This window comes from Thamnophis sirtalis, unplaced genomic scaffold (genome assembly GCF_051295495.1).
Source record: "Thamnophis sirtalis isolate CommonGarterSnake01/CBP01778 unplaced genomic scaffold, rThaSir2_p1.2 scaffold_3, whole genome shotgun sequence".
Classification (NCBI taxonomy): domain Eukaryota; kingdom Metazoa; phylum Chordata; class Lepidosauria; order Squamata; family Natricidae; genus Thamnophis; species Thamnophis sirtalis.
The window spans coordinates 170,073,945-170,101,924 of record NW_028261383.1 but is presented as its reverse complement, the minus strand read 5'-3'; the positions used below and the strand labels follow the sequence as shown (position 1 = coordinate 170,101,924).

Below are 27,980 nucleotides of genomic sequence, written 5' to 3'. Positions count from 1 at the left end.
GCATACAAATAATAACATTCCAATTCCAATTCCAATTCCCCATTCCCTTAGTGCTAGAGAGGAATTCCTAGGATTCATCAGAAGGTAGCTGGGCTCTTAGGAAGACCTTTCTACTGTAGAGGTCTCCTGGTATAGGAATTTCTGTTTTCTTTCACAGGTCAACAAGACTCTGAAGGCCACCCTGCAAAGCCTGATCGATCTTTTGACAGCAGAGGAGCCCGAAGCTCTGGATGCCTTTCAAGGCTGTCAGTCTACAGAGTCACTCAAGTCCACAGGTTCTGATGCTGGTGGGAAGCAGGCATTGGCAAAGCGCCGGGCCAACCAGCAGGATACGGAAAGCTTCTACATCATGGTAGAATCCTAGATACCTGAAAGAATTAAACTCGATGCACCTTTAATATGCGGTCGTAAAGACGAGGACACCATAACCCAATACGTTTAGATAGTTGTTTTCATTTTAATTAATTTAGATTTCACCAGAACTTGTTTATGATAACTCACCCTCCTCCTATTTATATAAGACAGAATAAGGTCACTTTTGCTATTGGTAGGTCTCTTCTTTACGACAATTTCTCTATGAAATCACTGATAGAATGTTACCCTGAACTGTGACCCAACAAATGCGCGCTGACTAAACCGCCGTGACAAAACAGCAAAGTCGAAAGCGCACCCACTAAAGCGCGCCGACAAAACCGCGCCCACGAAAGCGTGATAAGGGTTTTTAGGTTAGGGTAAGGGTTAGGGTTAGGGTTGTTAAGGTTGTTTTCGCGTTGTTTTTGATGGCGCGCTTTTGTCGGCGCGCATTTGTCGACATGCTTTTATTGGCGCGCTTTTGATTTCGCGGTTTTGTCGTGGCGGTTTTGTCGGCACACATTTGTCAGGCGCGCATTTGTCGGTGAACCACCCTGAACTAATCCCTGCTTCAACATTGTTCTGAGCAAGACCTATGGCCAGAGACCCTTCCTTCAGCCCCATTTTAGAAACCTAGACAAAAAGAAGGTGGCTGTAAGGATTGCCTCTCCTTCTAGCTTAAGAAAGTGAAGACTCTTGAAATGAAGTATTTCAAAAGGAACCTTTTCAGTAGTAGCTCCGACCCTTTGGGACGACCTCCCCGTGGAGATTCGCACCCTCACCACCCTTCAGACCTTCCGCACGGCCCTCAAGATCTGGCTATCCCGTCAGGCCTGGGGATAAAGATTATAATCCGTCCCCACCCGGATGATGAATGTTGCTCTATTTTTTAATTATGTTTTGTCCTATATGTCATTGTATGTATCCCCTCCCACATAAGTTGTAAGCCGCCCTGAGTCCCCTCAGGGAAAAGGGCGGCCTATAAATAAAAGCAATCTAAATCTAAAATCCAATCTAAATCTACTAAGTAGAAGTGAAAACAATCGGTTCAAAGCAACATCTGAATCCCCTGAGGCAAGACAACTAGAATTAAAGCGGTAGAGACCCCTCCCATTTGTCAGAATGCAGATTTTAGCCAATACACAAGTGTGAAGGTGGTTCCTTTACCAGGCTGCCCTGAGAACTGGATAAGCATACATTCCCACGGCTATCTTCCGTTAGACATTAAAGTGAACTGTCCCACATGGCCATCATAAACATTCCCCAAAAGGTGAGGGGATCTCAAGGCGCTTCGGCATCAGGAGACCAGTTGTGAAATCTCAGTTGTCACAGGCACTGTTAATAAATCGACTCCAAGGTCCCCTTCCTCCCAATTGAATGGCAGTATCACTTTTAGGGATAGTGGCTTTGGATTTTGTCTCTCAAAGCGGAGAAACACAAATTATGAATCTGCTGTAGAATGAGAACCTCTGACCTGATTAGATACTATAGAGACCCAGAATTTAAAAATAAAGTGATAGAAGATTGATTTGAGGAAAAAAAAACCAGTTTCTGACTCTTGTTCAATGGTGGAATGCCTCCTACTTTTGAAATTGATGATTTAGCTCTTCTCAATTATCGAAATAATGTAGAAAGGTGACCGGGCCGGTTTCTTGGATTTTAAATAGCTGGCTAGATGCAACAAGATGCTAAACATTTGTGAAGGATGAAAGATGAGTTCTCTCCCATTCAGTCTTCCTGGCATGGTTCCAGTTTGTTGAAAGCTTCAGTAAGATGTCTTGGATTTGATCAGTATATAGAGAAACCTGTCCCACTCGGCCCAATCTTTGATAACAGATTTCATGCTATCTCTTGCACAGAAATTCAAAGAATATCTCTCTGGACGAAGCATTCAAACAAAACTGCAAGCAAAGCATGACCAGATGAAGGAAGCGATAGAGAAAGGTGAGGTGTGAAGGAATAGACAATACCTGTACTCTTCGATTGGGAGCCTATTATTGGTGTTTATTATATATGTCCGTCTGTCCATCCATCCACTCACTCATGCACCCATCTGTCCATCCGGCTTCTAAGGACTTGGAGAAACCCCTGATAACATCTAAAAGAATAAATCACTTTGTCATGCTTTCTCCCAGAACACCCTCAAAATTACAGGTTGCTGAAAAAGTTTGCCTTGGTACTCTTTTGAGAGAATTTCTGATCCCAAGGTTCTCTGGGGTGAGAATTGTTTAGTTGTTTTCACATAAGGGAAGAAGGAACAGTCTATTGGGGAGTTGCATTCCCTTCTGTATTACACACACACACACACACACACACACACACACACACACACACACACACTCTTTCATACACACAGAGACACAGTGTTTGTTTTGAATCCTGAATGCTGATAGCTCTTTGAGTGACAAAAGTCTGTGATTCTCTCCTGTATGGCTTTCCTTTGTCATATTTACTTGATCAAATATAAGTTCTGTGCTTTATTGAAACTACTATTTTTAAAACCTTATATATATATTTTGAGAGAGATGAAATTGGTTTGGTGAGTACGATAAGAGCGGAAGTTTATATAAATGTGTTGGAAATATATATTAATGTCTGCATTAAATTAAGTATATACTGTATAGAATTCACCATTAAAATGATATACTATTTTTTTTCTTTTTTCCTTTGTTGTGTTTTTTTACATTTTGTCAAAAAGCATCTATGTACTTTCCCCCCTCCCCCCCACTTTTTTTGGCATTATTTTAAAAGCAATTATAAATAAATAAAGGACAAGTGCTTGCCAATTGAACCTTCTTCTTGGAAAGCAGGGAAAGAGGTTTCACAATTTCTGTCAACTCGTGCAACTCTGGTTTCTAACCAAAACCAGATTCTTGCTAAGCTTGGGCCCAGTGAGAAATAGCAATCTGTATCAGTGAGTTCCTTCCAATGAGATTCTTATTGTAGAAGCAACAAGCTGATCTTCGACAAGCAACAAGCTCTCTGATTTTACAAAGGCTCCAAATTTAATGTCTTGGTCTTCCTTTTGTTCTTTCTCCTTGCTTTCCCAGGTGCTGCGTTGGATAGAGAATTAGCCAGGTAAAAAAAAGGAATCGTGGGATGAATGAAAATTGCAGATTCAGTTGGTGGTGGTGGTTCCCTTGTAAGAATCCCTCAGGCCTACTCTGCAGTGGAGAATCCAAGCAGAACTCTGGGGAGGACACCGTTCCAGTTTGGGTGGGGGAACGCTCTGACATCTGCCTTCCTCCCCACACCACAAAAATGTTGGTTCCAGGCCACAGTCCCAGCGCATCCGGCGGTCCCGCCCTCCCTCGCGCTGTCATCACCAGCTCTTCGAGGGTGACCTACAGGCCTTCTTGGAGGTACCGGCTGCTGCCCTCAGCTGCTCCCCTCCTGCCCAGCTCCTAGTCTTGCTTTCTTGCCCTTTGCCTAGTGTGATTACTCTGCGCTGTTCTGGCCCAGCTTTTGCCTCTGGCTCTCCCCCTAATGGCTTTTGCTGCTCCCTTTGCTTGTAACATGTCTATGCTCACTCTGTCTCTCCTGTCCCTGCTGCCCAAGGAGGCGGAGGCTGCAGGCACGGAAGCAGGTACAGGACTGGCGGTGGGAAACGGTAGCCTGACTCGGTGGGTGGGGAGGCCTGCCAACCTAAGGGGCATGGAAGGGTACATAGGCTGCTTGCGTGATGGACTGTACTTTCTCATTAAAAACACACACACACACACCATGATTTTGAGTGTTTGTGTACTCACTCACTTATATATATATTTATGTATGAGTGTGTCTGCAAGTATTTGTGGGATTATAAAGTGCTAACCTTGCATGAAGCATGCTTTGCACATCAGAATATTTAATACTACATTTCTGTATGTACGTGCCTATGTGTGCATGGGTTCACCCACAAAACCGCGCTCGACTAAACCACGCCCGACTAAACCGTGTCGCTGATGTCATCAACAGGGCGACAACAGCGCGGAGACAGAAGCACGCTGTAAACCCTAAACCTAAAATTAACCCCTAAACCTAAACCTAACCCCCCTAAACCTAATCCTAAACCTAACCCTTAACCTAAACCTAACCCTAAACCTAACCCTAAACCTAACCATTAACCTAACCCTAAACCTAATCCTAACCCTTAACCTAACCCTAAACCTAACCCTAACCCTTAACCTAACCCTAAACCTAACCCTAAAGCTAACCCTAAACCTAACCCTTACCTTAAGTTGAATCGGCTTGCTTTCAAAGCGCTATTTAAAGCGCCCTTCTTTCTCCGCGCTGGCTGTTGTTGCCCTGTTGATGACGTCAGCGACGCGGTTTAATCGGGCGCGGCTTAGTCGAGCGCGGTTTTGACGGGTCACGGTGTGCCTGCAGTGCTATCTTGCTTGTATTTCTGCACATGCACTATTCCATCTTTTTTTTTTTAATGTTCACTTGTCACTGGAAGATCTCGATGTGTTATCGAAATAAGACATGACTGCATGTTTTAGCCATATATATTATGCATTGTCTGATGGTCTCTTTCAGTCCATTAAACGGCTGTAAAAATTTAGTTCTGTATAGGAAAGCTTTGAATTTGTGTCCCGGCTACTTTCTGGGAAATGCTTGTTGCTTTTGCTGTATCGTTGCAATACATTATCCTCCAAGAAATAGTGCCCTGGCATGAGCATCCATAGAGGCAAAGGGGCAGATAGAGCATGATGACATAATCACACAGATCTTGCAACACATGTGTTTGTTGACAACAAATGTCATTGCAGCATTTGTCATGTGTGTGTCATCATTTTGCTGTCATCAATAACTTGTTGTGGGCCCTGTGGATCACAGCCTGGAGTCCTTTGCTTCTTTTGAATTTTAAGCTGATAATTTAGGGATAACTCTGGGGACCTGAGCCAAGTAAGTTGAACCAAAATTTCCTGCCTAGCCAGCCAGCCAGCCAGTGACCAGGAGCTACACCCATAAATTAACAATAAAATAAAGTATTGATTACATTTGAGAAGAAATGATACCTTTCCAGTCAAACGACGTGTGAAAAAAAAGGTTCTGCAGGATTTGTTTTATAGCAGGGGTGTCAAACTCGCAGCCCGCGAACCAGATGCGTCACGCGCTGGCTACGCCCACCCCCCGTTTTAGCGAAGGGGGGAAAAGTTGCAATATGTCACGCGACGACGTTGCGAGTTTGACACACCTATTTTATATCATTAGAATAAGGATATTAAAATACGCTAATGCGATTGAACTAAAAGCTTTCGATTGCTTCAAATTTGTCCATAATTAAGCAGATTAACTCATTCATTCTTTACAGGAATTTATTTGATAACCGTAGGTAACGGATCCTAGTTAAGAAAAGCTACTTGTTCCTTTTTGCTTCTTTTTGTAGGCAATACCTCTTCTCACCATTTGCCTACAGATCATCACAATTGTTTGATTCACACACCACTAATAGCTTATGCAGATTTGTTTGATTTTATGGTTTACACTTTAGTTTTCATAAACAGATTAAAGAGAGAGGTTTGGGGTTTGATCTAGACATACATCATGCTGAAAGTGATCTGTTGAACTCATAGAGATTTGAATTCTTCTCAATTAATCTGATTCTTCTTTGGTGTCAATGGATCCACTCTCACCATGTTACATTTGGATTCCACCCACAATTTATCCACGGGTTAGAAATGTGGTAAATGCGTGTGAACCTGAACTCAAATCCCAGCATGGAATGGGAAATCACTGTGCTTTACCAGGTCTTTTTGCAGTCATACACAGCACACACACAGGGTACGTATGTGGGTGAAGGGGTGGTTTTCAGTGCTAAAATGAGACTATTTTTACTTCTATACACCAGATGTCTTGTTTTGCTGTTTCATTGTTGGATATTACTGTATTAAAACCGCAAAAAAGAGAGACTTTGCCCATTATTCCCCCTGCCCATTTTTTCCCTGTGCTAAGCAGTGAATGTGCCTTAATATTTAAAACCCTGAGTCATTTTGCTCATAGACTGCTTTTTCCATTGTATACATGAGAAGATAGGGCCGAGCAATTTTAACAGTTTGCAAGCCACATGTGGAATCTGCACTCCTGCCAGCCCCGCTTTTCTAGCTCTCCGGTTTTGTTTCCCAAGCGCCTGGGGCCAAAACCTTCAAATGGGTTTCCCCAGTTTTGAGGAAGTTGGAGGTGTTTCAGGCTTCAGATAAGCACTTTAAAGCTTCCCTATGATAAAGGCACCCTGTTTTTAAAATCCCACCTGCAATGATTATATATTTCCCCCCACTCCATTTGCAGAGGTTTTAAGGACTGAGATGAGTGCCAAGTTGTTGAAAGTTTCTCTAGCAAATTTGTTGCTTATTAGTAAAAAAAAAAAAAATGGGGAAGAGACGTGGACATTTTGTCATTCTCCTCTGATGATGTTGTAATGACCCTACAGCCGTGACCCGACAAATGCGCGCACGGCAAAAGCGCGCTGACAAAAATGTGGCGCTAAAACTGCAACGTCATCAACGTGACGTCATCAATGCGGCGACAACAGCGCGCCGACAGAAGCGCGATTTAAGTTAAGGTAAGGTTTAGTGTTAGGTTTAGGGTTAGGGCTAGGGCTAGGGTTAGGGTTAGGGCTAGGTTTAGGGTTAGGTTTAGGTTTACAGCGCGCTTCTGTCATCGTGCTTCTGTCGGCGCGCTTCAGCGCTCATTCATCGGCGCGCTTTAGAACTCGCGGTTTTGTCACCGCGGTTTGGTCGGGCGGGCTTTTGTCGTTCGCCCTTTTGTCGTTCGCCCTAAGAGCCAAGGTGGCGCAGTGGTTAAATGCAGCACTGCAGGCTACTGCTAGATCAGCAGGTCAGCGGTTCAAATCTCACCGGCTCAGGGTTGACTCAGCCTTCCATCCTTCCGAGGTGGGTAAAATGAGGACCCAGATTGTTGGGGGCAATATGCTGACTCTCTGTAAACCGCTTAGAGAGGCCTGAAAGGCCTATGAAGCGGTATATAAGTCTACTGCTATTGCTATTGCTATTTTGTCGGTGAACCCCATACAGCCACATCTCCTCTGATCCCCAAATGAGGCACAGAGACAAAATGACACACAGACACAGACAGAGTCATCAGGAGTTGTCACTCCTGCTGTAGAAGGAGACTCAGTTCAAGCCTACAGGCTACGCTGGGAAATCAAGACATCAAGCTAGAAAGAGATGGTAGCAAACTGCTTCCATAATAGTACTGAGAAAAATGTATACATGTAGGTACCGGAAGTAGGGTAGGGTGGGGTGAGCTCTCTTCAAGATGCTTTTACTTTCTTTATGATCTATAATGCTTGCCTAAGTAGGGAAAGTCCAGGTTCTCTCTCTTAATTTCTTTTTTGCCCCCCCCCCGCCCTTCCCCCTCACTCAGTGCCATATTTGTGCAAAAAGTGAAACTGAGAGGAAGTTGGGGTTTTTTTTTCTTTTTTTGATTTTGCAATTCTGGACAATATGTAGAAATTTTCTTAGCTCTGGGGCGTGGTTGGTATTGCTTTAAACATAATACAGACTTCTGTGCTAAGTAAAATTATGTGGACCAAACCGTTTGTTCTGCAGTTTTTAGAGGAGAAATTAAAATGGTTTATCTAAAGCCTTGAAGCTCTCTCCTGAAGAATGGAAATGTGATGGGCTAATTATGCAATTACTTGGATAGGATCTACCCTTTCCCCAAGAATGGCCAGAGTAAGGTATCTGGAGGTTTTTTCCCCCTCTCTTTTTCCTGCTTCATTTTATCTTCACATGTTTTTTTTTCCCTTCTGTTTTCCAGGCAGTCTTGACCCGTGGTGACTGCCTGGGCAAGCCCCCTGAAGTTTTCTTGGCAAGATTTTTTCAGGAGTGGCTTGGCCTTCTTCCTAGGGCTGAGAGAGGAGGACTGGCCCAAGGTCAGCTGACTTCATGGGCAATAAAATTCAGAGCGTCTCGGATTCTAGCCTGATGCCTGAACCACTACGCCAAAGTGGCTCTCGCCTTCACAATTGTCCTGTAAAATTTGATGCACCTGGCCAAAAAAATAAAAAAAGAGAAAAGACATATTTTTAAAAAGTTTCTTTTCTCAGTTTTATTTTATTTGCATTTGTTTTCAGGGGCTCAGTTACACTCTTCTCTTCAAAAGCCCAAGGGATAAGCTTGGCTAGTGTACATTAGAAGGTCCTCGTTTCTTTGCCACTGAATTAGTTAACAGTTGCCCTAAAATCCAGTTTAAATCCAACTCTTCTCATCCCTCCAATGCTCATGTTGCAGAGGTGGATTTCTGCGGGTTCAGCACGGATTGGGCGAACCGGTAGTGGCGGGGGGCGGGAGGCTCCGTCCACCCGCCAAGACGCTTCTGCACATGCGCAGAAGTGTTGCGCACACGAGCGAACCAGTAGTAAAAAAAATTGGAAACCCACCACTAGCGTGCTGCACTGAATATAGAAAAGCACAGTTTTACAGTAAGAGGGATCATTGCTAATGGCGATCACACTCTTTCTGTTTCTGCTGTTGATATAACCAAAGCTTTTTGTCTTGTTTCCAAAACCTCCCATGTCTGCAGAGCGTCAACAGTGTGGAGAAGAGGCACATATAAAATAAGCTACTGATAACAGCTGTCAGCAGCACCCAAATGATTTTTATTCACCCATCTTTTCCCCACGTTTATTTCAGTCATTACAGCAATTCACTAGTTACAGCAGTGAGTTACTGTAGATTGCATTCTAGTACAGCAATTGTTACAACTGTGCTAAGACCCTATTCTTGCCCCTCTTGCAGATAAAAGTTTGACTCTGAGGGAGCGATTCGTCTAACTATGAGTAAACCATTTGAGTTATAAGATAAGATGGGCAGGAAACTTCCTAATCAGAGTTTTAGCTATACCCACTGCAGCATTTTGTTTTGCTCTATCTGCTAGAGCAGAATAAAGATGTCATTAAGTAATGAACAGGGGTGGGTTCCTGCCAGCTCCAACCGCTACCATGCCGTTTAGAACCGGTTTCCGCTCCCTCTCCCCCCGCCCATCCGCACCACGCTTGCCCTGTCTGCCGCTCACTGATTGGCTGGCTCACCAATCGCCCCGCCCGCCTCTAAGACTCCTATCTAAACCTTAAAGCCTTAAAGCTGTCAAGTTTGAACACCCCTGGGGGTTTTCTTTTCTAAAGGGTTAGGGGTGCAAGGATCTTGTAACTTGACAGCTTTAAGACTTGCACACTTCAATGCCAGAGTCCTGAGCCAACATGACTGGAGGGGGAATTCTGGGAGTTGAAGTCCACAAGTCTTAAAGCTGTCAAGTTTGAACACCCCTGGGGTTTTTTTTCTAAAGGGTTAGGGGTACAAGGGTCTTGTAACTTGACAGCTTTAAGACTTGCGTGCTTCAAATGCCAGAGGTTCTGAGCCAACATTTCGGCTGCTAAGCAAGAGCGTTGTTAAGTGAGTTTCACCACATTTTACAAGTTGGCCACTCCCACCCGGTCACATGGCTTGCAAGCCACTCCCATTCAGTCACATGGCTGGCAAGCCACTCCCACCCAGTCACATGGCCAGCAAGCCACTCCCACAAAGCAGGCCACACCTACAGAAGAGCTTCTAAAAAAAATTGAAACCCACCACTGGAACAGGCCCAATCACGGCAGCTAGGAACTTAGTCCCCAGCAGTCCTGGGTGTGTTGTGAGAATGCTATCTTGTGACCCTCTGCTTTCCTTCCTGTAACTCCAGGCCTCGGGCCAAGCGGTGCCCCTTGTGGTGGAAAGTTGCATCCGCTTCATCAATCTCCATGGTAAGACTGTCCTGTGCTAATCCCCCCTTTCCTTCCTTCCCCTTTCCTTGTGCCCATGTTTGGTCACCTTGCTGGGAATTGAACTGGGAAGACCATGAGTTCTTCACTGAAAATACCCCTTGGTATTTCCTCCCCCCCCTCTTCTTTGCTCAGGACTCCAGCATGAAGGTGTTTTTCGTGTGCCTGGATCTCAAGCACAAGTAGCGGAGATCAGGAATGCCTTTGAGAAAGGTGAGCAGTCAGGGGGACGTTTAAAAAGTTTTATTAAGCTTGCCATGACATTTCTAGAATGCCATAGAAGCAGGAGGTACATCAAATACCTCTTATGCATTGACATTGCAGAAATTATAACCAAAACAGATATTAGTCTTCAGATCCCATTGCAACAGCCTTCAGCGTTGGCATCGGCTACCACATTCAAAGTTGTTTAGACATTTTCATAGCTAGCCTGGGATTGGACCCCATCTTTTACCTGTGGTTGCAAGTTTGATTTTTCTCCACCAGGTGAGGACCCCTTAGCCGATAGCTATGTACAGCATGACTTGGATTCAGTGGCTGGAGTGCTGAAATTGTACTTTCGGGGACTGGAGAAACCTCTCTTTCCTTATGATATTGTTCCTGAGCTGCTGGCCACGGCCCGTAAGTATATTTGCCTCTTCCTCGGTGTTGCTGTTGCAGCAAATATGAATGTTTATGCGTTGCATTGGGATATACAGGCCATTTCTTACAAAATCAAAGAGTTAACATTTTACATATGAACTTCCACTCTATCTCTCTTACGTACATCCTTTTTTTAAAAAAAACCCACACATTTATTTTCTTTACAAGAGAATAAAGCTGACCAGAGGTAAGAAAAAAATGGGATAGAGTGTGACATCTCCACCAGCTTCAATATAAATGCAGATACTCCTTACTTACCCATTACTTTGTTTAGCAACCTTTTGAAGTTATGATGACACTGAAAAAAGTAAACTTATGACTGGTCCTTGAACTTGTGGCTGTACATTGTCTCGGAGGTCATGTGAGTGTGATTTGGGGGTTTACCGACAAAAGAGCGACCGACAAAACCGCGACCGACTAAACTGCGGTGACAAAACCGCGAGTTCTAAACCGCGCCAACGAATGAGCGCTAAAGCGCGGCGACAACAGCGCGGCGACAGAAGCGCGCTGTGAACCTAACCCTAAACCTAACGCTAACCCTAACCCTAACGCTAACCCTAACCCTTACCTTAACTTAAATCGCCCTTAAATCGCCCTTCTGTCGACGCGCTTACCTTAACTTAAATCGCCCTTAAATCGCCCTTCTGTCGACGCGCTTACCTTAACTTAAATCACCCTTAAATCACCCTTCTGTCGACGTGCTGTTGCCAGCGCGCTGTTGTCGTCGCGTTGATGATGTCGCGGTTTTAGCGACGCGGTTTTGTCGTGTGTGCTTTTGTCGGGTCACATGATTTGAGTGCTTTGCAAGCCAGCACAAATTGTTTCAACAATCACAGAGTCCCTCAGTCAAAGGGTCACCGTTTGCAACTTTCACAACCGGCTTCTAACGAACAAAATGAGGAAGCCGGCAGAAGGTCTTGGCCATGTCATATTGTGCTTTGTGGCTGTGGGTACTTTGCTTAATAACTGCAGCAGAACTGACCTAAGGGCAATGAGGTCACATTAATTATATCACTTAGCAGTGGGGTTGCTGGTCCCAATTGTGTCAGTAATCACTACCTATAATTCATTTATTCAGCCTGTAATAAAGCAAGAACCTTGTGCTAATTAGAAACAAATGCAGTATTTTAATTATAGTAATGTATTGATAATTTGTTTTATTCATCAATTGGTTGAATGTACGGTAACTTTATGCACACTTTATAGGATTTGAATGGTATCCGTGTGCATGTATGCTTGTATTTATACAGCTAGTTGTGTAGAGGCCACATATATTGAAAAATGGAATAAAAGTGAAACAAAATAAAAATAAATTTATAAGAATTTAAAGTTGAGAATGAGATACCTTCCCCCCCACTCTTCTGTGATTTTTTAAAGGGGTGTATTAGGCTTAGAGAAGGGATAGCCTGTGATACGTAAGTTATTTTTATGGTCCACTTTCTATAGCAAAGAGGAAATCATTGGTAAAATGTTCTGTCATTAGGAATGTCATTAGGAAACAGATCTAAAGACAGGTTTCATTCATCACATTTCCCCAGCTCCAGTTGTTTCTCCCTATCCCTAACTGGCAAGGAATCAAGAAGCCCTGTCCTTTAGGAGTGGAGTAAGGCTGACATTTTCATCCCTTCCCTTATTTTTCTGGAAGTTTAGAGGGTATCCACACACCACTTCCCCCACAGCTCCCAGACTGTTTGCATCTGGTTTTCTGGTTTTCCAAGCAGAGGGAGCAGGCCAGGTAACTTAATTGGGCTGATTTCTATTGGTGTATTTCTCAGAACAGGAAATGCCAGCAAAATATACAGATCCTTGGCCCTTGTGCAGGTTAGAGTTTATTTGGGGGCAACAGGTACTCATGCCCTCGTCCTTTCCCGCCTGGACTACTGTAACGCTCTCTACATGGGGCTGCCCTTGAAGAGCACCCGGAAGCTTCAACTGGTCCAGAATGCGGCTGCGCGGGTTATCATGGGGGCACCTAGGTGCTCCCATGTTACACCCCTTTTAGGCGGCCTGCACTGGTTGTCGGTTGTCTTCCAGGTGCGATTCAAGGTACTAATTATGACCTTTAAAACGCTCCATGGCTTAGGCCCAGGATACCTGCGAGACCACCTACTGCCACCGGTAGCCTCCCACCGTCCAGTGTGATCCCACAGAGTTGGCCTCCTCAGGGTACCGTTAGCCAGACAGTGTCGGCTAATGACTCCCAGGGGGAGAGCCTTCTCTGTGGGAGCGCCTTCCCTCTGGAATGAGCTGCCCCCGGAGCTTCGTATAATCCCCGACCTCCGGTCCTTCCGACGTGCCCTAAAAAGTTGGCTTTTCCAGCAAGCCAGCCTGGCCTGAACAAAACAAAATAACTTATTGATCACTGTTAATTTTAATTCGAATTTGTTTTTTTTAAAAAATGTATTGTCAATTTTAATTGGGTTTGAGATATCCCATTTAATTTTTTCTTAACTTTTGTATTATGTGTTTCTTTTAATTGTTGTACGCCTCCCTGAGTCCTTGGGAGAAGGGCGGCATATAAATCTAATAAATCTCAAATCTCAACTAACAAGGGGAGATTTAGGTGATGCTAAAACTCTTGCAGGGCAAGATGGAGAAGTCGCTATTCTCAATTGCTAAATGACAACTGATGTTGATTTATTAATTGAAACAGTCAACTTCTGAAGAGGAGTATGGCTTAACACAAAGGAAGATGGGCGATTTAAAAATACGAAATATAAACAAATGAATAACATGTTGAATGCTTCATGCGCCAACAATGCACTAACTGTATAAATCATTTCCCACTTTTCCTTTGGAGCACAAAGTGGTTATGAATTATAATACCCAAAGATGAGAATTAACTAGGTTTGGGGGGGGATGCAGAAGCACGTGGTCCAGCACTGATCCATCCACTGTATGGTCCTCTATCTCACACTGCCATCCATTGCTTTCCAGATCTGGAGCCTTTAGCTGATCGCATCTCACACCTCCGGGCTCTCATTTCCCAGCTTCCGTCGGTAGTGTTGGTGGTTCTGCGGTACCTTTTTGCTTTCCTCAACCAGTGAGTATTCGGGCACCGTGTGGCACGTAAACCCGCTCCTTAGGATTTCCATGGCGAGAGCTTTCTTTGGCTAAGGGAACGCCATTGCCTTCCCCCACCCCTCTTCTTTCTGCAGTTTATCTCAGTACAGTGATGAGAATATGATGGACCCCCACAACTTAGCTGTCTGCTTCGGCCCCACCCTGGTGACGGTACCTGCAGGCCAGGATGCCGTGTCGGTGCAGCCTCACATCAACGAGGTGGTAAAGTGCCTGATCGTCCATCATGAAGCCATCTTTCCTGGAGCTAATCAGCTGCCTGGGCCCCAGTATGAAAAAGTCATGGCTCTGGCCGAAGAGGAGTACTGGTATGAGAAGGAGTAGAGGAGGAGGATTCTCTAAACTGGGGGCAAAGCAGCCAGGGGTGTGTGTGTGCAGATACTGCTTATGCAGTGCTGGTTTTGCGTATCGTGCCCGTCAGTCTTCCATGGCGGTGTGGCAGCTGGGATCACATCCATGCTGAACCAAGTTAGTTAAAGATCTGCATCTACATCAGCACGTTAAGCTTGCTTAGTTCAACTTTGGTCTGCCCCAAGGGTGCTCACTCTGGCAAGGTTTGGTGCCCTTTGTTCAAAGGTAACAGAGGGGCATCATATTCCTATTCAAGAATGCCTTTGCATCTGTTTGGATGACATGTGCTTGTCCTGCTGAGTTGCCCACCCTGTGTTATACCTGAATCCTTTCATCAGATGCTTGGGCTGGCCTCAGTCGGAAATTGTGTCCTTTCTACTAAGGGATCAGTCTAGTAGAGCCACTGCAATAGATGAAATTGTGTTCTCTTTGATTGAAGTTAGAAACCTGTTGTAGCCCAGCAGGAGCCGTTGGAGCTGCCACCAGACTCCGACAGCAAGGGGCCCTATGAGTCGGCTCTGGAGGATGTGGAGGACCCTGGACAGGGTTCCGACTCCGAGCAGGGCGTAGAGAGGCTGGTTGGCCACCAGGAGGCACCTGAGCCTTGGACCAGTGGGGAGGAGACAAGGGAGAGTGAGCCAGTTGCCAGTAGTGAGTTGTTCCTGGATGCACGCCATCGAAGAGCTAGTAGGCTTCAGGAAAAGTTGCGCAGGTACAGGAGGTAATTGCATCCAGATGGTGGTAATTAGGCTCCTCTCCAGACTATAAAAAGACTCCTTGTGCACACGCCCCTCTTTGCAGATGTCAACGCAGGATTGAATGTCGTAGGACATTACTGTGAGCTTGGCAGGCTGGATTGCTGCCACGGCTTATCTGTGTTTATTGCTGCCCAAGCTTGTCTGTGCCGGTTTGCTGCCAAGGACCTGTCTGTCTGTTAATCAAATGCCGTAACTTATCTCTGGCTCGGAGTGTATGTTGGTGTGGGACGAGGGGGGGTCAGAACAAAAATCTTTGGGTTTGCTTGCTATGAATGGCTTAGAGCCCCCAATATTAGCCTATTTACTCTGTTTGAGTGAGTGATAGATCCACCTTTCTTTTTCCTTCCTTTTTCTAAACCAGTGTCAAACAAAAACTTTATTTTAGCCCAAGACCAGCATAATACAATACAATAAGAAAGGATTTATAGAAATGTAGACTTACAATACAAAAGGCAAAAGGGTGATATAAGGGAATTGTGTGAGGGACAGGACGTATTATCAGGAATTTAGGCCTAAGTAAGATTAAAATATTGTTAAAATGTTTATTTATTTTTTCAAAAAAAAAAGTCCTATATAAATATCTAAGTAGTATGTTGGGCAGGTAAATGTAAACATAAATACATAAAACAAGTAGAGCAAATATAAAAGTGGTTGCTGAGGGTGAAAGGAAGCATTAGGAAATGAAGGAAGAAAAACTGAGGGGAAACTGGTTTTGATAACCTCTTGTGGTCGTCTTTCTGATTTCACATGCTGTCATGCAGAATTTGGGCACTTTGTGTGTGTTATGCTATGAGCCTTATCAAACAATAGAAACAATGGATAGAAATACTTAGAGTGGCCTGGAAAATCTAGCAGGGGCATAAATGGCAGTGTTGCATATACTGCAGAGGTGAGTTCCTACCAGTTCGCACCTATTCAGTAGAACCGGTTCGTCAAGTCTACCGAACCGGTTAGAAGAGGTTACACCAGTGAACCCGGAAAGCAGGCCACACCTACAGAAGAGGTTCCGAAATTTTTTGAAACCCACCACTGACTGACACACACACACACACACACACACACACACACACACACACACACAGACTGACACAGAGAGAGAGAAAGAGAAGGAAAGGAAGAAATAAATAAAGAAAAAAAGAAAAAAAGAGTGAGAGAGAGATGAAAGAAAAAAAGAAAAAAGGGACAGAGAGACAAAAGGAAGGAAAGAGAGAGAGAGAGAGAGAGAGAGAGAGAGAGAGAGAGAGAGAGAGAGAGAGAGAGAGCGCGCACATGGCCGGCAAGCCACTCCCACCATGTCACATGGCCGGCAAGCCACTCCCACAAAGGAGGCCACACCCACAGAGTAGGTTCAATTTTTTTTTGAAACCCACCACTGATATACGGCTTTAATATTGCCAAACCTGTAGTGCCTACTTCGTTGTTTCTATCTTCCCATCCACAGAATGGCACAATTGTTCTGAATAGGGTACTTTTTACAATCAGCCATCAGACAACTATGAGTGTCAATAGCTTTTATGTGGCCTGTGTTAATATTTTCCCTCTTGTATGTTTTTGGTCTGCGACTGAAGCAAGTATATAAGAAATAAGAACAGTCATGGTATGTGTGTGTTGCTTGTGTGCCTACGTGCTTTGATTTGCTGTACAGCTCCAGCCCAATAACTTAGTTAAGGGTGCCATGCGAAAACAACCCTTGGCTCTCATTCTTTGTCTCTTTGTCTCTCTTTCGACAGTGATGTCTTGCCCCTGGAGACTACAGCAGAAGAACCTGAGACTGAGGGGACCCCAGAAACTCCAGCAAGTGAGGATGGTGAGTGTGTGTGTGTGTGTGTGTGTGTGTGTGTGTGTTTGTAAGAGGAAGTTCTGAGACTCTTTTGTCTTGTCCTGCTTGTCGTACTTGATACTACCCTCCGCATAGGGGTGGCGGATTGCAAGAATAGTTAGGTTACAGGGCCAGAGGCCCAGCATACCTGCGAGACACCTACTGTGACCTACTGCCACTGGTAGCAATAGCAATAGCAGTTAGACTTATATACCGCTTCATAGGGCTTTCAGCATATTGCCCCCAACAATCTGTGTCCTCATTTTACCCACCTCGGAAGGATGGAAGGCTGAGTCAACCTGAATTTGAACAGCCGAACTGCAGAACTGCAGTCAGCTGAAGTATCCTGCAGTGCTACATTTAACCACTGCGCCACCTCGGGTAGCCTCCCACCGTCGGGTGCGATCCCAGAGAGTTGGCCTCCTCATGGTGCCGTTGGCCAGACAGTGTCGGCTAGCGACCCCCAGGGGGAGAGCCTTCTCTGTGGGAGCGCCTTCCCTCTGGAATGAGCTGCCCCCGGAGCTTCGTATAATCCCTGACCTCCGGTCCTTCCGATGCGTCCTAAAAAGTTGGCTTTTCCAGCAAGCCAGCCTGTCCTGAACAAAAAACATAAATTATTGATCATTGTTAATTTTAATTCGATTTTTTAAATGTTATTGTCAATTCTAATTGGGTTTGTTTGGGATATTCTATTTAATTTTTTATTTATTTTTGTATTATGTGTTTCTTTTAATGTTGTATGCCACACTGAGTCCTTGGGAGAAGGGCGGCATATAAATCTAATAAACCTAAACCGTAGCATTTTCAGTGCTAAAGAAAGGGAATCAGTGGTAGGGAGTCTATAGTTGAGCTTCTTGGAGGAAGACAATATAGGAAGCTGTTGTGACTCAGCAGAAGCTTGCTGTGAGTTGTGTCGGGATGCAGGAATAATGAGCAGCTGTTGCTCGTTAGGGTCGTCTTCTGCAGATAAAAGACGGATGGTGCCACGCCTTCGTGGCAGAAGTCAACGTTCATGGTTCGTCGTTTGTTGTGTGTGGTTCATTGTTTGGAGATTCAAAGAGGCACTTGGATAAGTGATTTGCTTTCTGTAAACCTGGTTTGCTGTAAGAGCTTTTTGTTTTTGCATTATAACTTTTTGCCAGAGACTTTATCTACGTTTAATTTTGGCCTCTCAGCCAGCTTGAGCCAGGACTGATAAATATATTTCCTTTGAAGTTCTGTCTGACTGTCGTCTGTGAACGAGCGAAGAGGGGGGTCAGAACAGGAAGCCATATATCTAAATACAGACATGAATTAAAACAGAGTACATGAGTCCATGTCCTGGATCAGGGTCTGTTTTTCACAGTTGGAACTGATTAGTCCCTGATTAGTTAAATATGGTAAATGGTGAGGGATGCTGGGAGCAACACTGAACATTCTCCTTTAGATATGCTTTAAATGTGTCTCTTAGAGCAGTGTTTCTCAACCTTGTCAACTTGAAGATGTCTGGACTTCAACTCCCAGAATTCCCCAGCCAGCGAATGCTGGCTGGGGAATTCTGGGAGTTGAAGTCCAGACATCTTCAAGTTGACAAGGTTGAGAAACACTGTCTTAGAGGACCTGCTATGGAATTCTGATATATACAAATTGGGTTTCTGGGCTCCATATCTTTATTGGAGTATCATCTGGCCATGCAGTAGAATTAAAGACAGTCTGTGCAAGAATAAGTATGACTAGATACTTTGGGATGTTGGTTCACATCTGTTTCTTTTTATGGAACAAGCATGTCACAGTCTGCACTTTATTTTAGGAGGCAAAAATTGTTCCTGCTCCTCCCCTGCCCTAATGAACCTGGCTAACACCCTCATCTCATAGATCCTTCAGAGAAGAAAAATATGCATCGTGGCCCCACCATCCCCTGCCTGCGTCAATAATGTGACATTGATATTCATAAAAATAATCGCTTTCCTATGAGTTCCATTCCCTACTTATGATAATGAGGACCATTTTACAAGCTTTTTCAATAAGCTTCAGTCTTCCGTTTGACAATACGACATTTAAACGCAGATGGTGCTTCAGCTTCGCAAGCTGTTTTTTTTTTAATAAATTTTTTTTATTAGTTTTATTGCAAAAAAAAAACACAAAAAGAAAAGCATCATCTTTCATTACATCTTGTAGAAAGCGTATCCATTGGTCACAAGTACATTTCGTGCATTCTGTCCACAATCACATATACTCCATTCAGTTTAAATTGTATATGTTAAAAATTTATATATTTTACTATCGCCATACCACAATTTTCATTTAGTTAAGATTCAAAGACACAGCCACCTGCTGGCATTTTTCTCTCCTCTTCTCTCCACAAAGGCAAAAAGCAACAATCTCTAAACAACAATCTATTAATATGTGTTAACAAAATGACCATTTAAAGTCTAAGACAATCTAAAGGGAGAAGGAAAAAAATGTTGACATTTCTAGTTAATAATCACCGAAGTATATGTTAACCTTCCCTTTTGTTTTTATAGTTGAAAGACAGAAAAAAAACCACAATTGTTTGCCATTTCTAATCCAAATTAAAATGTCTAGTTGATAATTTCCAAGATATGCATTAACATTCCCTTTTATTATTGTAATTAGAGAAAGACAGAGAAGAAAACAATTGTTTGCTATTTACGTCACATCACCTTTTATTCTAATCCAAATTATTTATAGCTTCATAACAAGGTCTGAAACACAAATTAATAGGCTTTATCATACCACCAAAACTCAGTTGCAATTTGTGGCCGGGTTATTTATCCTAATTAAGGTTATCCTTTCATTGTTAATATCATGATATATATATATGTTAGCAACTAAACATTCAATGATAATCTATAAGAGTCTGCAAAATACTAAAATCCCTACTTATTAACCATCAAAAATTAGCTAATTTTTATCAATTGGCATTTTCAGCCAGTGTCTTTCCAGTAGCAAAATAATCCTTTCTCTCTCGCCAGCAGTTGTGTCACTTCACTTATTAGAATCTTTTCAGAGTTTAACATTTCTCTCCGCACTCTGTAGCTTAAAGGATCTCCCATGTAGTTTCGTGGCTCTTTAATTGTTATTAACGTAGGCTTAGCAAGCTGTTTTAACGATTGTAAAACAGGTCAGTCTTGTGACCGATCTGATTTTATGAGCTTTTTTTTTTTTTAGCAGCGGTTAATACAGTTGGTTGTCAAATGAATTCATTAAGCAAACCTATTATTGCTAGGGCAGCTCTAGCTGTATTTTTTAAATATATATTTGTATTCTTTTTCTTAAAAAACAAAACAACACATACAAAACAAGAGCAAGAAAAAAAAAACTTTCCTCCATTTCATCAAGCATGCCGTTTGGTTACAAGTTTTGGTGCATCAATTCTTAAGATTAAGAATAACATCACTGATTTTGCATGAAACATAACTGAATATTTCGCTGTCATTGAGCACTATGTGTTTTCAAGTTACCATTAATATTCTTTCATTTGTAACAATCCTTATTTCCTTGAATTCATAATTATCTATCTAATAACAATAAGTCTTCAAAGTATTATAATATCACCTATCTCCAAGGAGAAAAAGCGGAGATTAGAACAAAGAATTCCCATTAATTTATAATATACATTCATATTTTCAATTGACCATAATGTCACCAGTCATCCAGAGTTCCAATAATAGTTTTCCATTATGAATTATTAATCCATATAGTGGTTAAGTATTTCAAATCATACAGCTCTAGCTGTATTGACAACCTCTAATGTGCAGTCATATGATTGCAGAGGTTGGCGACCATTGAAACTTTGGATTTGGGACATAACTCCCCTTTTTCAGGTCCATCATAACTTTGAGTGGTTTCCAAGCAGCCGTCGTAAATTGAGGACTACCTGCATGTTTCTGTCCATCTGTCTGCACACACAAGCGTCCTTTATTTGCTAGATCCAATTATTCCAACAAGAACAGAGTGTGGATATCCTTAAGATAGGATACAACTCCTTGTGTAGACCCTGCTGAAAATAAACCTTCGTTACCTTTCCCCCTGTTGCAGAAACATGTTTTCTGGCTGACATTTGAGATGTTCTTCTGCAGGTGGGTTGCAGTGGTAGGTTTCCAAAATTGTTTGAACCTACTCTGTGGGTGTGGCCTCCTTTGTGGGAGTGGCTTGTCACCCATGTGACCGGATGGGAGTGGCTTGCCGCCCATGTGACTGGATATGAAGATGCCGACGACACTTGTCAGAACCACCTTAAATTACCTCACATACAGCACTGGCATGCATAAGAATATGATGTAAACTTGTTTTTAAAAGGCATCTTTGGTTTGCGCTAAAACAACTCCAACACACGCAATGTTCTGATTGCACCACAAACGCAGTAGTCATCCTTACCTTTCACAGAGGCACTGAGTTTTATAAATATGAGCATGATAGTGTAGAATAATCACATCCAAGGACCAGTGGTGGGTTTCAAAGAATTTTGGAAGCTCTTCTGTAGGTGTGGCCTGCTTTCCGGGTCCACTGGTGGATCCTCTTCTAACCGGTTCGGTAGATTTGACGAACTGGTTCTACCGAATAGGTGCGAACTGGTAGGAACCCACCTCTGGTGGGGTTGGGAAGGGCTTGTTGACTTACAAATTATTCATTTTCTTGCCCTCTCAGAAGGCGATTCCCAATCGGAAGCTGTGCCCCGCTCTGGCCCCATAGCTCAACCTGAAGAGCGGTTTGTGCGAGGAATCCCAGTGGGCTGGCGGCGAGGTGAACGTGGTGGCAACCGAGGATTAGTACCACCCATTGTCTTACCAGACAGGTGAGTGGCCGTTTCTATTGTCAGTCAAGAGGAAAGTAGCAGTCGTGAATGCAAGCAGACCAGGGTAGTTTTGGAAAGATGCAAGATTGCTGTTGAAATCTTCATGTTTCGCACATAAAAGGGAGGCTTTGCTGCATATTGCGTGCTTTAGTTGAAACTATCCCAGAATGAAAATAAAATAATGTCCAAGAAGCCTCGTTCCCAGTCTGGACTGAGAGGAGGAGATAGAAATAACCCAATAACAGTGTCAGTGTCAGTTAAATAGAAACCAAAAGCTCCTATACATGTGAGTGAGCAAGGATTGTGGATTTGTGTGGATGTGGATATGTTTAGGGTTGTCTTGGGGTCTGAAGAAAAGATTGGGGGTTGGGGGGGAGGTTGGGGGGGGAGGGATATATATTAGGTTGGATGAGACGTGTTAGATTTTAATATAATTTGACCCTACATAGCAATAGCAATAGCAGTTAGACTTATATACCGCTTCATAGGGCTTTCAGCCCTCTCTAAGCGGTTTACAGAGTCAGCATATTGCCCCCAACAACAATCCGGGTCCTCATTTTACCCATCTCGGAAGGATGGAAGGCTGAGTCAACCTTGAGCCGGTGAGATTAGAACCGCTGAACTGCAGATAACAGTCAGCTGAAGTGGCCTGCAGTACTGCACCCTAACCACTGCGCCACCTTGGCTCTGTTTCTTTTTTTTCCCCCTTATATTTTCATTACTATTATTATTACTATTTTTTCTTTAAAATTAGGATATGTTAAGCATATTGACATGTAGCGGAAATACACCAAGGAGAGGAGGAGTGGGAAATAGAAGGGAGAAGAAAGATGGGAAGAGAAGGATAGGAGAGAGAGTAAGGGGGGAGGATGAGAAGGATAAGGAGGAGTGGATTGTAGAGAGAGGAGTAGTAGAAAGGGAGGGGAAGTAGAGTAGAAAAGGATGATGGAAGGAAGATAGAAAGTTGGAGGGTGGTAGAAGAAAGAGGTGTATGGAGAGCAGAAGAGCTATAATGGGTTTCTATTTTTCTGGGCATTGTTGACAAGAGGAACTGATGTAATTATTATTTAATACTATATGATACGGGCTATGTATAGTATACATGTGAGTGTGTGTTATGAAAATGGAAATAAAATATTCATTACAAAAAAAAAGGTTGCTAAAGACAATTGCAGTGGAAGTGGTCGTGGGAATGCATTTTTGAGTTATAAATTCTACATGATCTTCCCTTTCAGGTAAGTAACAATTTGCAAAGCACAACTACAGGAGAATAGAGAAGGAAATTAAAGTGACAGGAAAGAGAGAAGGAAAAGAAATGAAACTATAGCTTAACAGAAACACAGTTCATACTGTAATTCATACGTTTTTATTCTTGCAAACTCTTCTTGTCTCCTGTTGATTCACCTCTTTAGGCCCCCTTTGCCTTTTGTTCTTTAAAATTCCTGTCGCTCTTTTCTGAAGAGCTCAACACGTCATCTACCATACATTTATTCCACATCCTCTCAAACTGTTCGTGGTTCTTCATATATTTCTCTGGTGATTTGATTTTTATTCTTTCTCTCTGTACGCCCTAACCATTTCAGGGTTCTTTCACACTAATAATGCACTTCCTCCTGTATTTAACTTGTTTATGTTATAGGTTTCTCCTACCATCTCAGTTCTCTTCCATATAGCAAAGTCTGAGAAAGGTCACTCTTAGAGGCCAATCTGTTCACTTTCTTTTTTTTACACTAACCTTCACTTTCACCTTTTGTAGTTTCAAAATTCAAATTATACCGTGTTTCCCCAAAAATAACACAGGGTCTTATTTTCTTTTGAATCACAAAATATGGCTTGGGCCTTATTTTCAGAGGAGGGCTAATTGTTTTGGGGTTGCCGGGCGGCTGGGCTCTTGTATGCGGGCTCCCGAAGAGCCAGGCACAGCATCAGGGGCGAACAGCTGAGTTGTGCTGTTGCAGCAACACAACGCAGCAGCCATGAGGTGACCATGCTCATGAACAGCCGCTTCTCTCCAGCTGGCAGACCACCATGCACTGACCTAGGAGGTATCCCGAATGTGTCAAGCCGCAGGAGCTGGGGGGGGGGCGGGCAGAGCGCCACGTGGCTTGGTGCCTTAGGGGTACCCCCTAGGTCAGTGAATGGCTATCTGCCCGGCTGGATAGGGGGTTTGCCGGGTGGCTGCTCGTGAGCGTGGTCACCTCATGCCTGCTGTGTTGCACTGCTGCGATAGCGCAACACAGCCGTTTGCCCCTGAGACTGTGCCTGGCTCTTCAGGAGCCCACTCACAAGAGATCAACCGTGACCCGTCAAAAGCACGGTAGACTAAAGCGCGCCCGATTAAAGCGCGTACGTGATGTCATCAGCAGCGCAACAAAAAAAAGTTAAAAATAAATTAAATTAAAATTAAATTAAAGCAAGCCGATTCACATAAAGTTAAGGGTTAGGGTTAGGGTTAGGGTTAGGTTAAGGGTTAGGGTTAGGGTTAGGGTTAGGGTTACATTAAGCGTTAGGGTTAGGTTTAGGGTTAGGTTTAGGGTTAGTGTTAGGTTTAGCGTTAGGTTAAGGGTTAGGTTAAGGGTTAGGTTTAGGGTTAGGTTTAGGGTTAGGTTTGGGGGGGTTAGGGTAAGGTTTTCGCTTTAATTTTAAATTTACCGCTCACAGCGCGATGTTTTCGTCGCGCTGTGATGACGTCACGTACGCGCTTTCATCGAGCGCGCTTTATTCTACCGCGGTTTTGTGGTGGAACCGAGATCAACTGCCTGGCAACTCCACCCTCCGGCCAGGCAGAGCGCCACTTCCCAACCTAGTGGTATCCCAAAGGCGCCAAGCAACGTGAGCACCTTTGCTCCCCCAGCTCCCGCGGCTTGGTGCCTTCGGGATACCGCTAGGTCGGTGAGCGGTGCTCTGCCTGGCCAGGGGGTGGGGTTGTCCAGGGGGCTTATTTTCAGGGGAGGGCTTACATTTTTGCCCACCCGAAAAATGTGGCATGGCCTTAGTTTCAGGACATGTCATATTTTTGGGGAAACACTTTCGGGGACTGCCTTTTTACGTCAAACGATTAAGTGTCCTCCAAGATCTTTTCAAAAGGAGACTGTGGAAGAAGGTGTGAGGGAGGAGACATCAACCCCTCTAACAACTTTCTTGGTTCCTTGGTTGCTTCTTTTGCAGTGAAAAACAATCTAACACCCGCAGCTCCAGGTTAGAGATTGATACTGGACCACCTCTGGAGGAACCGCTCCCTGAACCCACCAGCAGGTAGGAGAAGTGTGGCAGGTAGATCTCATCCAAATTCTCAGCGCTGCGTGATGGTCACTGATACTACCTCTGTGATTTGTTGCCTGCTGCAAAGAGGGCTTGTCTTGGGACTGGATCTGTCTCTTAAGCAGATGTTCTCTCTCCCCCCGCCACTTCTCATATTTTAGACTGCGTGTCAATTCAGATGTGAGTCGCCAGCGTGGAGGAAGCAGCCCCATTCGCAAGTTGGCATCACCCTTCATGGATGGGGGCCGCCTGCCCTTTCCCATCCTACAAGGAACCCAGGCCAAGACTTTTCATCCTGTTGAGCGGTGAGAGTGTTGAAGGGGAGGGCACAAATGTGTGTTGGCATGTGCTGGATTAATTAGGTGGTGGTGGGGGGACATTTAGAGGTGGCTCTTATATTACCTAGTCCTAGACAATGCCAAATTGTATTTGGGAAGTATTTCATGTCTGCTTTCGTAGAGTCCAAAAGAATCATCTGCATTAGATGGAACAGGAGAAAAATAGACAATATCTTTGTGGTTTGGGATATAATTAAATACGGAGATTCTAATTCTGAGTGATCTGTTATAACAAATCACAGGACTCCCATTTCAAATGCTTTGAAAATAATAGGTAGGTAGGTAGATAGGTAGGTAGGTAGCAGTGGTGGGTTTCAAAAAATTGTTCGAACTTACTCTGTGGGTGTGGCCTCCTTGGTGGGAGTGGCTTGCCGCCCATGTGACCGGATGGGAGTGGCTTGCCGCCCATGTGACCGGATATGAGTGGCTTGCCGCCCATGTGACCGGATATGAAGATGCCGACGACACTTGTCAGAACCACCTTAAATTACCTCACACACAGCACTGGCATGCATAAGAATATGATGTAAACTTGTTTTTTAAAAGGCATCTTTGGTTTGCGTTAAAACAACTTCAACACACACAATGTTCTGATTGCACCACAAACGCAGGAGTCATCCTTCCCTTTCACAGAGGCACTGAGTTTTATAAATATGAGCATGATAGTGTAGAATAATCATATCCAAGGACCAGTGGTGGGTTTCAAAAAATTTTGGAACCTCTTCTGTAGGTGTGGCCTGCTTTCCGGGTCCACTGGTGGAACCTCTTCTAACCGGTTCGGTAGATTTGACAAACCGGTTCTACCGAACTGGTGCGAACTGGCAGGAACCCACCTCTGGTAGGTAGGTAGGTAGATATGACTATAAGGAAGCAGAGCATCCAATTCAGAAATGCTCCCTTATAATAAGTAAGTAAGTAATAAGTAAATAAATAAGAAAGCAAGCAAAACAAGCATTATAAAGCAGGTGCAGGTCACATGTTTTTGATAATGCAGCTGAGTGTTTTTCATGATACATAGTCTGGCTAGCAAAAAAAATTAGCTGAAGTGGCATTGCAAGAGAATGTTGTCAATACAGACAGAATAAGGTTGGCAGAGGAATGGAGAGAACAAATGGACATGATGCCTGATGTTGATCACTCTGCTCTATTACTGAAATGTGTGCTTTCCATAGGCTTTTCCAACAGGTGCTCGATAGCTAGCAAAGCTCTCTGCAGGGCATTTTCTCCTATCAAATGTCCTATTCAACCAGCACTTGGAAAGTGCTAACATAATATAAACTTAAGATAATTGAGAGGGACGGATAACTGAAAAGAAACACACAGGATAAAATATTAATGATACAATTAAGAAATTATCGGTTATATACAAAATAAATATGGGACTAAGAAATTCCAGATAGCTTATGATTAAGATCAGGAGTGATATAAATTGTTTGAAGTTAGCCTAGCAAGGAGGAGCTAAGTTCAATGTAAAGATGTTATCAATTTTCTATTCTTTTTTCAAATATATTTTAGACTGTTTTTGTTAAAGATTTATACCGTGTATGGGTTCTGGGAAGTCGGGGGAGGGAAGGCTGTGGGGGGGGGGTTGGGGGCGGAGGGTGGGAGGGAGGGATCTATATTAGGCTTGACGAGGGGTGTTAGATTTTAAAGTAATATGAATGCACATGTATACTGTCTTTTCTTATTTTTTCTTTAAAACTAAGATATGTTAAGCATATTGATATGGAAGCATAAATACCATAGAATAGAGTTTGCTCAGAAGCTGAAATACACCAATAAGAGGAAGAGTGGAAAACAGAGGAGAGAAGAAAGTTAGGAAGAGAGGGATAGGAGAGAGGGTATGGGGGGAAGATGAGGAGGATAAGGAGGAGTGGAATGAAGAGAGAGGAGAAGGAGAAAGGAAGGGGAAGTAGAGTAGGAAAGGATGATGGAGGGAAGAAAGGAGGCGTGACCCGTCAAAACCGCGCTCGACTAAGCCGCGCCCGATTAAACCGCGTCGCTGACGTCATCAACAGGGCGACAACAGCCAGCGCGGAGAAAGAAGGGCGCTTTAAATAGTGTTTTGAAAGCAAGCCGATTCAACTTAAGGTAAGGGTTAGGTTTAGGGTTAGGTTTAGGGTTAGGTTAAGGGTTAGGGTTAGGGTTAGGTTAAGGGTTAGGTTAAGGGTTAGGTTAAGGGTTAGGATTAGGTTTAGGGTTACGTTAAGGGTTAGGTTTAGGGTTAGGTTTAGGGTTAGGTTTAGGGTTAGGTTTAGGGGTTAATGTTAGGTTTAGCGTTTACAGCGTACTTCTGTCTCCGCGCTGTTGTCGCCCTGTTGATGACATCAGCTACGCGGTTTCGTCGAGCGCGGTTTAGTCGAACGTGGTTTTGTGGTGGAACTGAAAGGAGGTAGGAGAGAGGTAGAAGAAAGAGGTGTATGGAGAGCAGAAGAGCGAATAATGGGTTTTTATCTTTCTGGGCGTTGATGGCAAGAGGAACTGATGTAATTACTACTTAATACAATAGGATATTGGCTATGTAATAGTATACCTGTGATTTTATGTTATGAAAATAGAAAATAAAAAAAAAGTATATTTCAGAAAGAAATCCATATGCAGTCTTATGTTTCATATACTCTTTGGTGGTCTTTGTGTTTCCCCAAGGCCAGACCGCTGGAACGAAGTTTCTCCACGCACCTGGGCTGGCAATAATTTTGAGAGGCAGGGACCAACGGAGAAACGAGTAGAGGTAGACCGGGTAAGAGCCTGCTCATTTCCCCCCCCCTCCCCTTTCTAGTTTTTCCTCCCTCTCTTGCTCCCTTCACCGTATTTT

General features: G+C 43.7%; 1 protein-coding gene across 2 annotated transcripts in view; it reads left to right on the top strand.

The window, feature by feature from the left end:
- The window catches only part of ARHGAP4 (Rho GTPase activating protein 4), a 70,907-nt gene that overhangs the window by 41,384 nt on the left and 1,543 nt on the right, over positions 1 to 27,980 (top strand). The window contains exons 9-22 of one of the 2 annotated variants that reach the window (XM_087710889.1): positions 158 to 352; positions 2,211 to 2,295; positions 3,402 to 3,429; positions 3,626 to 3,713; positions 10,039 to 10,099; positions 10,253 to 10,330; positions 10,604 to 10,738; positions 13,697 to 13,802; positions 13,918 to 14,148; positions 16,680 to 16,756; positions 21,419 to 21,566; positions 24,735 to 24,821; positions 24,989 to 25,132; positions 27,812 to 27,905. In XM_087710889.1, coding sequence (XP_087567015.1) covers positions 158 to 352; positions 2,211 to 2,295; positions 3,402 to 3,429; positions 3,626 to 3,713; positions 10,039 to 10,099; positions 10,253 to 10,330; positions 10,604 to 10,738; positions 13,697 to 13,802; positions 13,918 to 14,148; positions 16,680 to 16,756; positions 21,419 to 21,566; positions 24,735 to 24,821; positions 24,989 to 25,132; positions 27,812 to 27,905 — 1,557 coding nt within the window. The remainder of the gene's footprint in view (positions 1 to 157; positions 353 to 2,210; positions 2,296 to 3,401; positions 3,430 to 3,625; positions 3,714 to 10,038; positions 10,100 to 10,252; positions 10,331 to 10,603; positions 10,739 to 13,696; positions 13,803 to 13,917; positions 14,149 to 16,679; positions 16,757 to 21,418; positions 21,567 to 24,734; positions 24,822 to 24,988; positions 25,133 to 27,811; positions 27,906 to 27,980) is intronic. The other variant, XM_087710891.1, reaches the window with a different exon arrangement.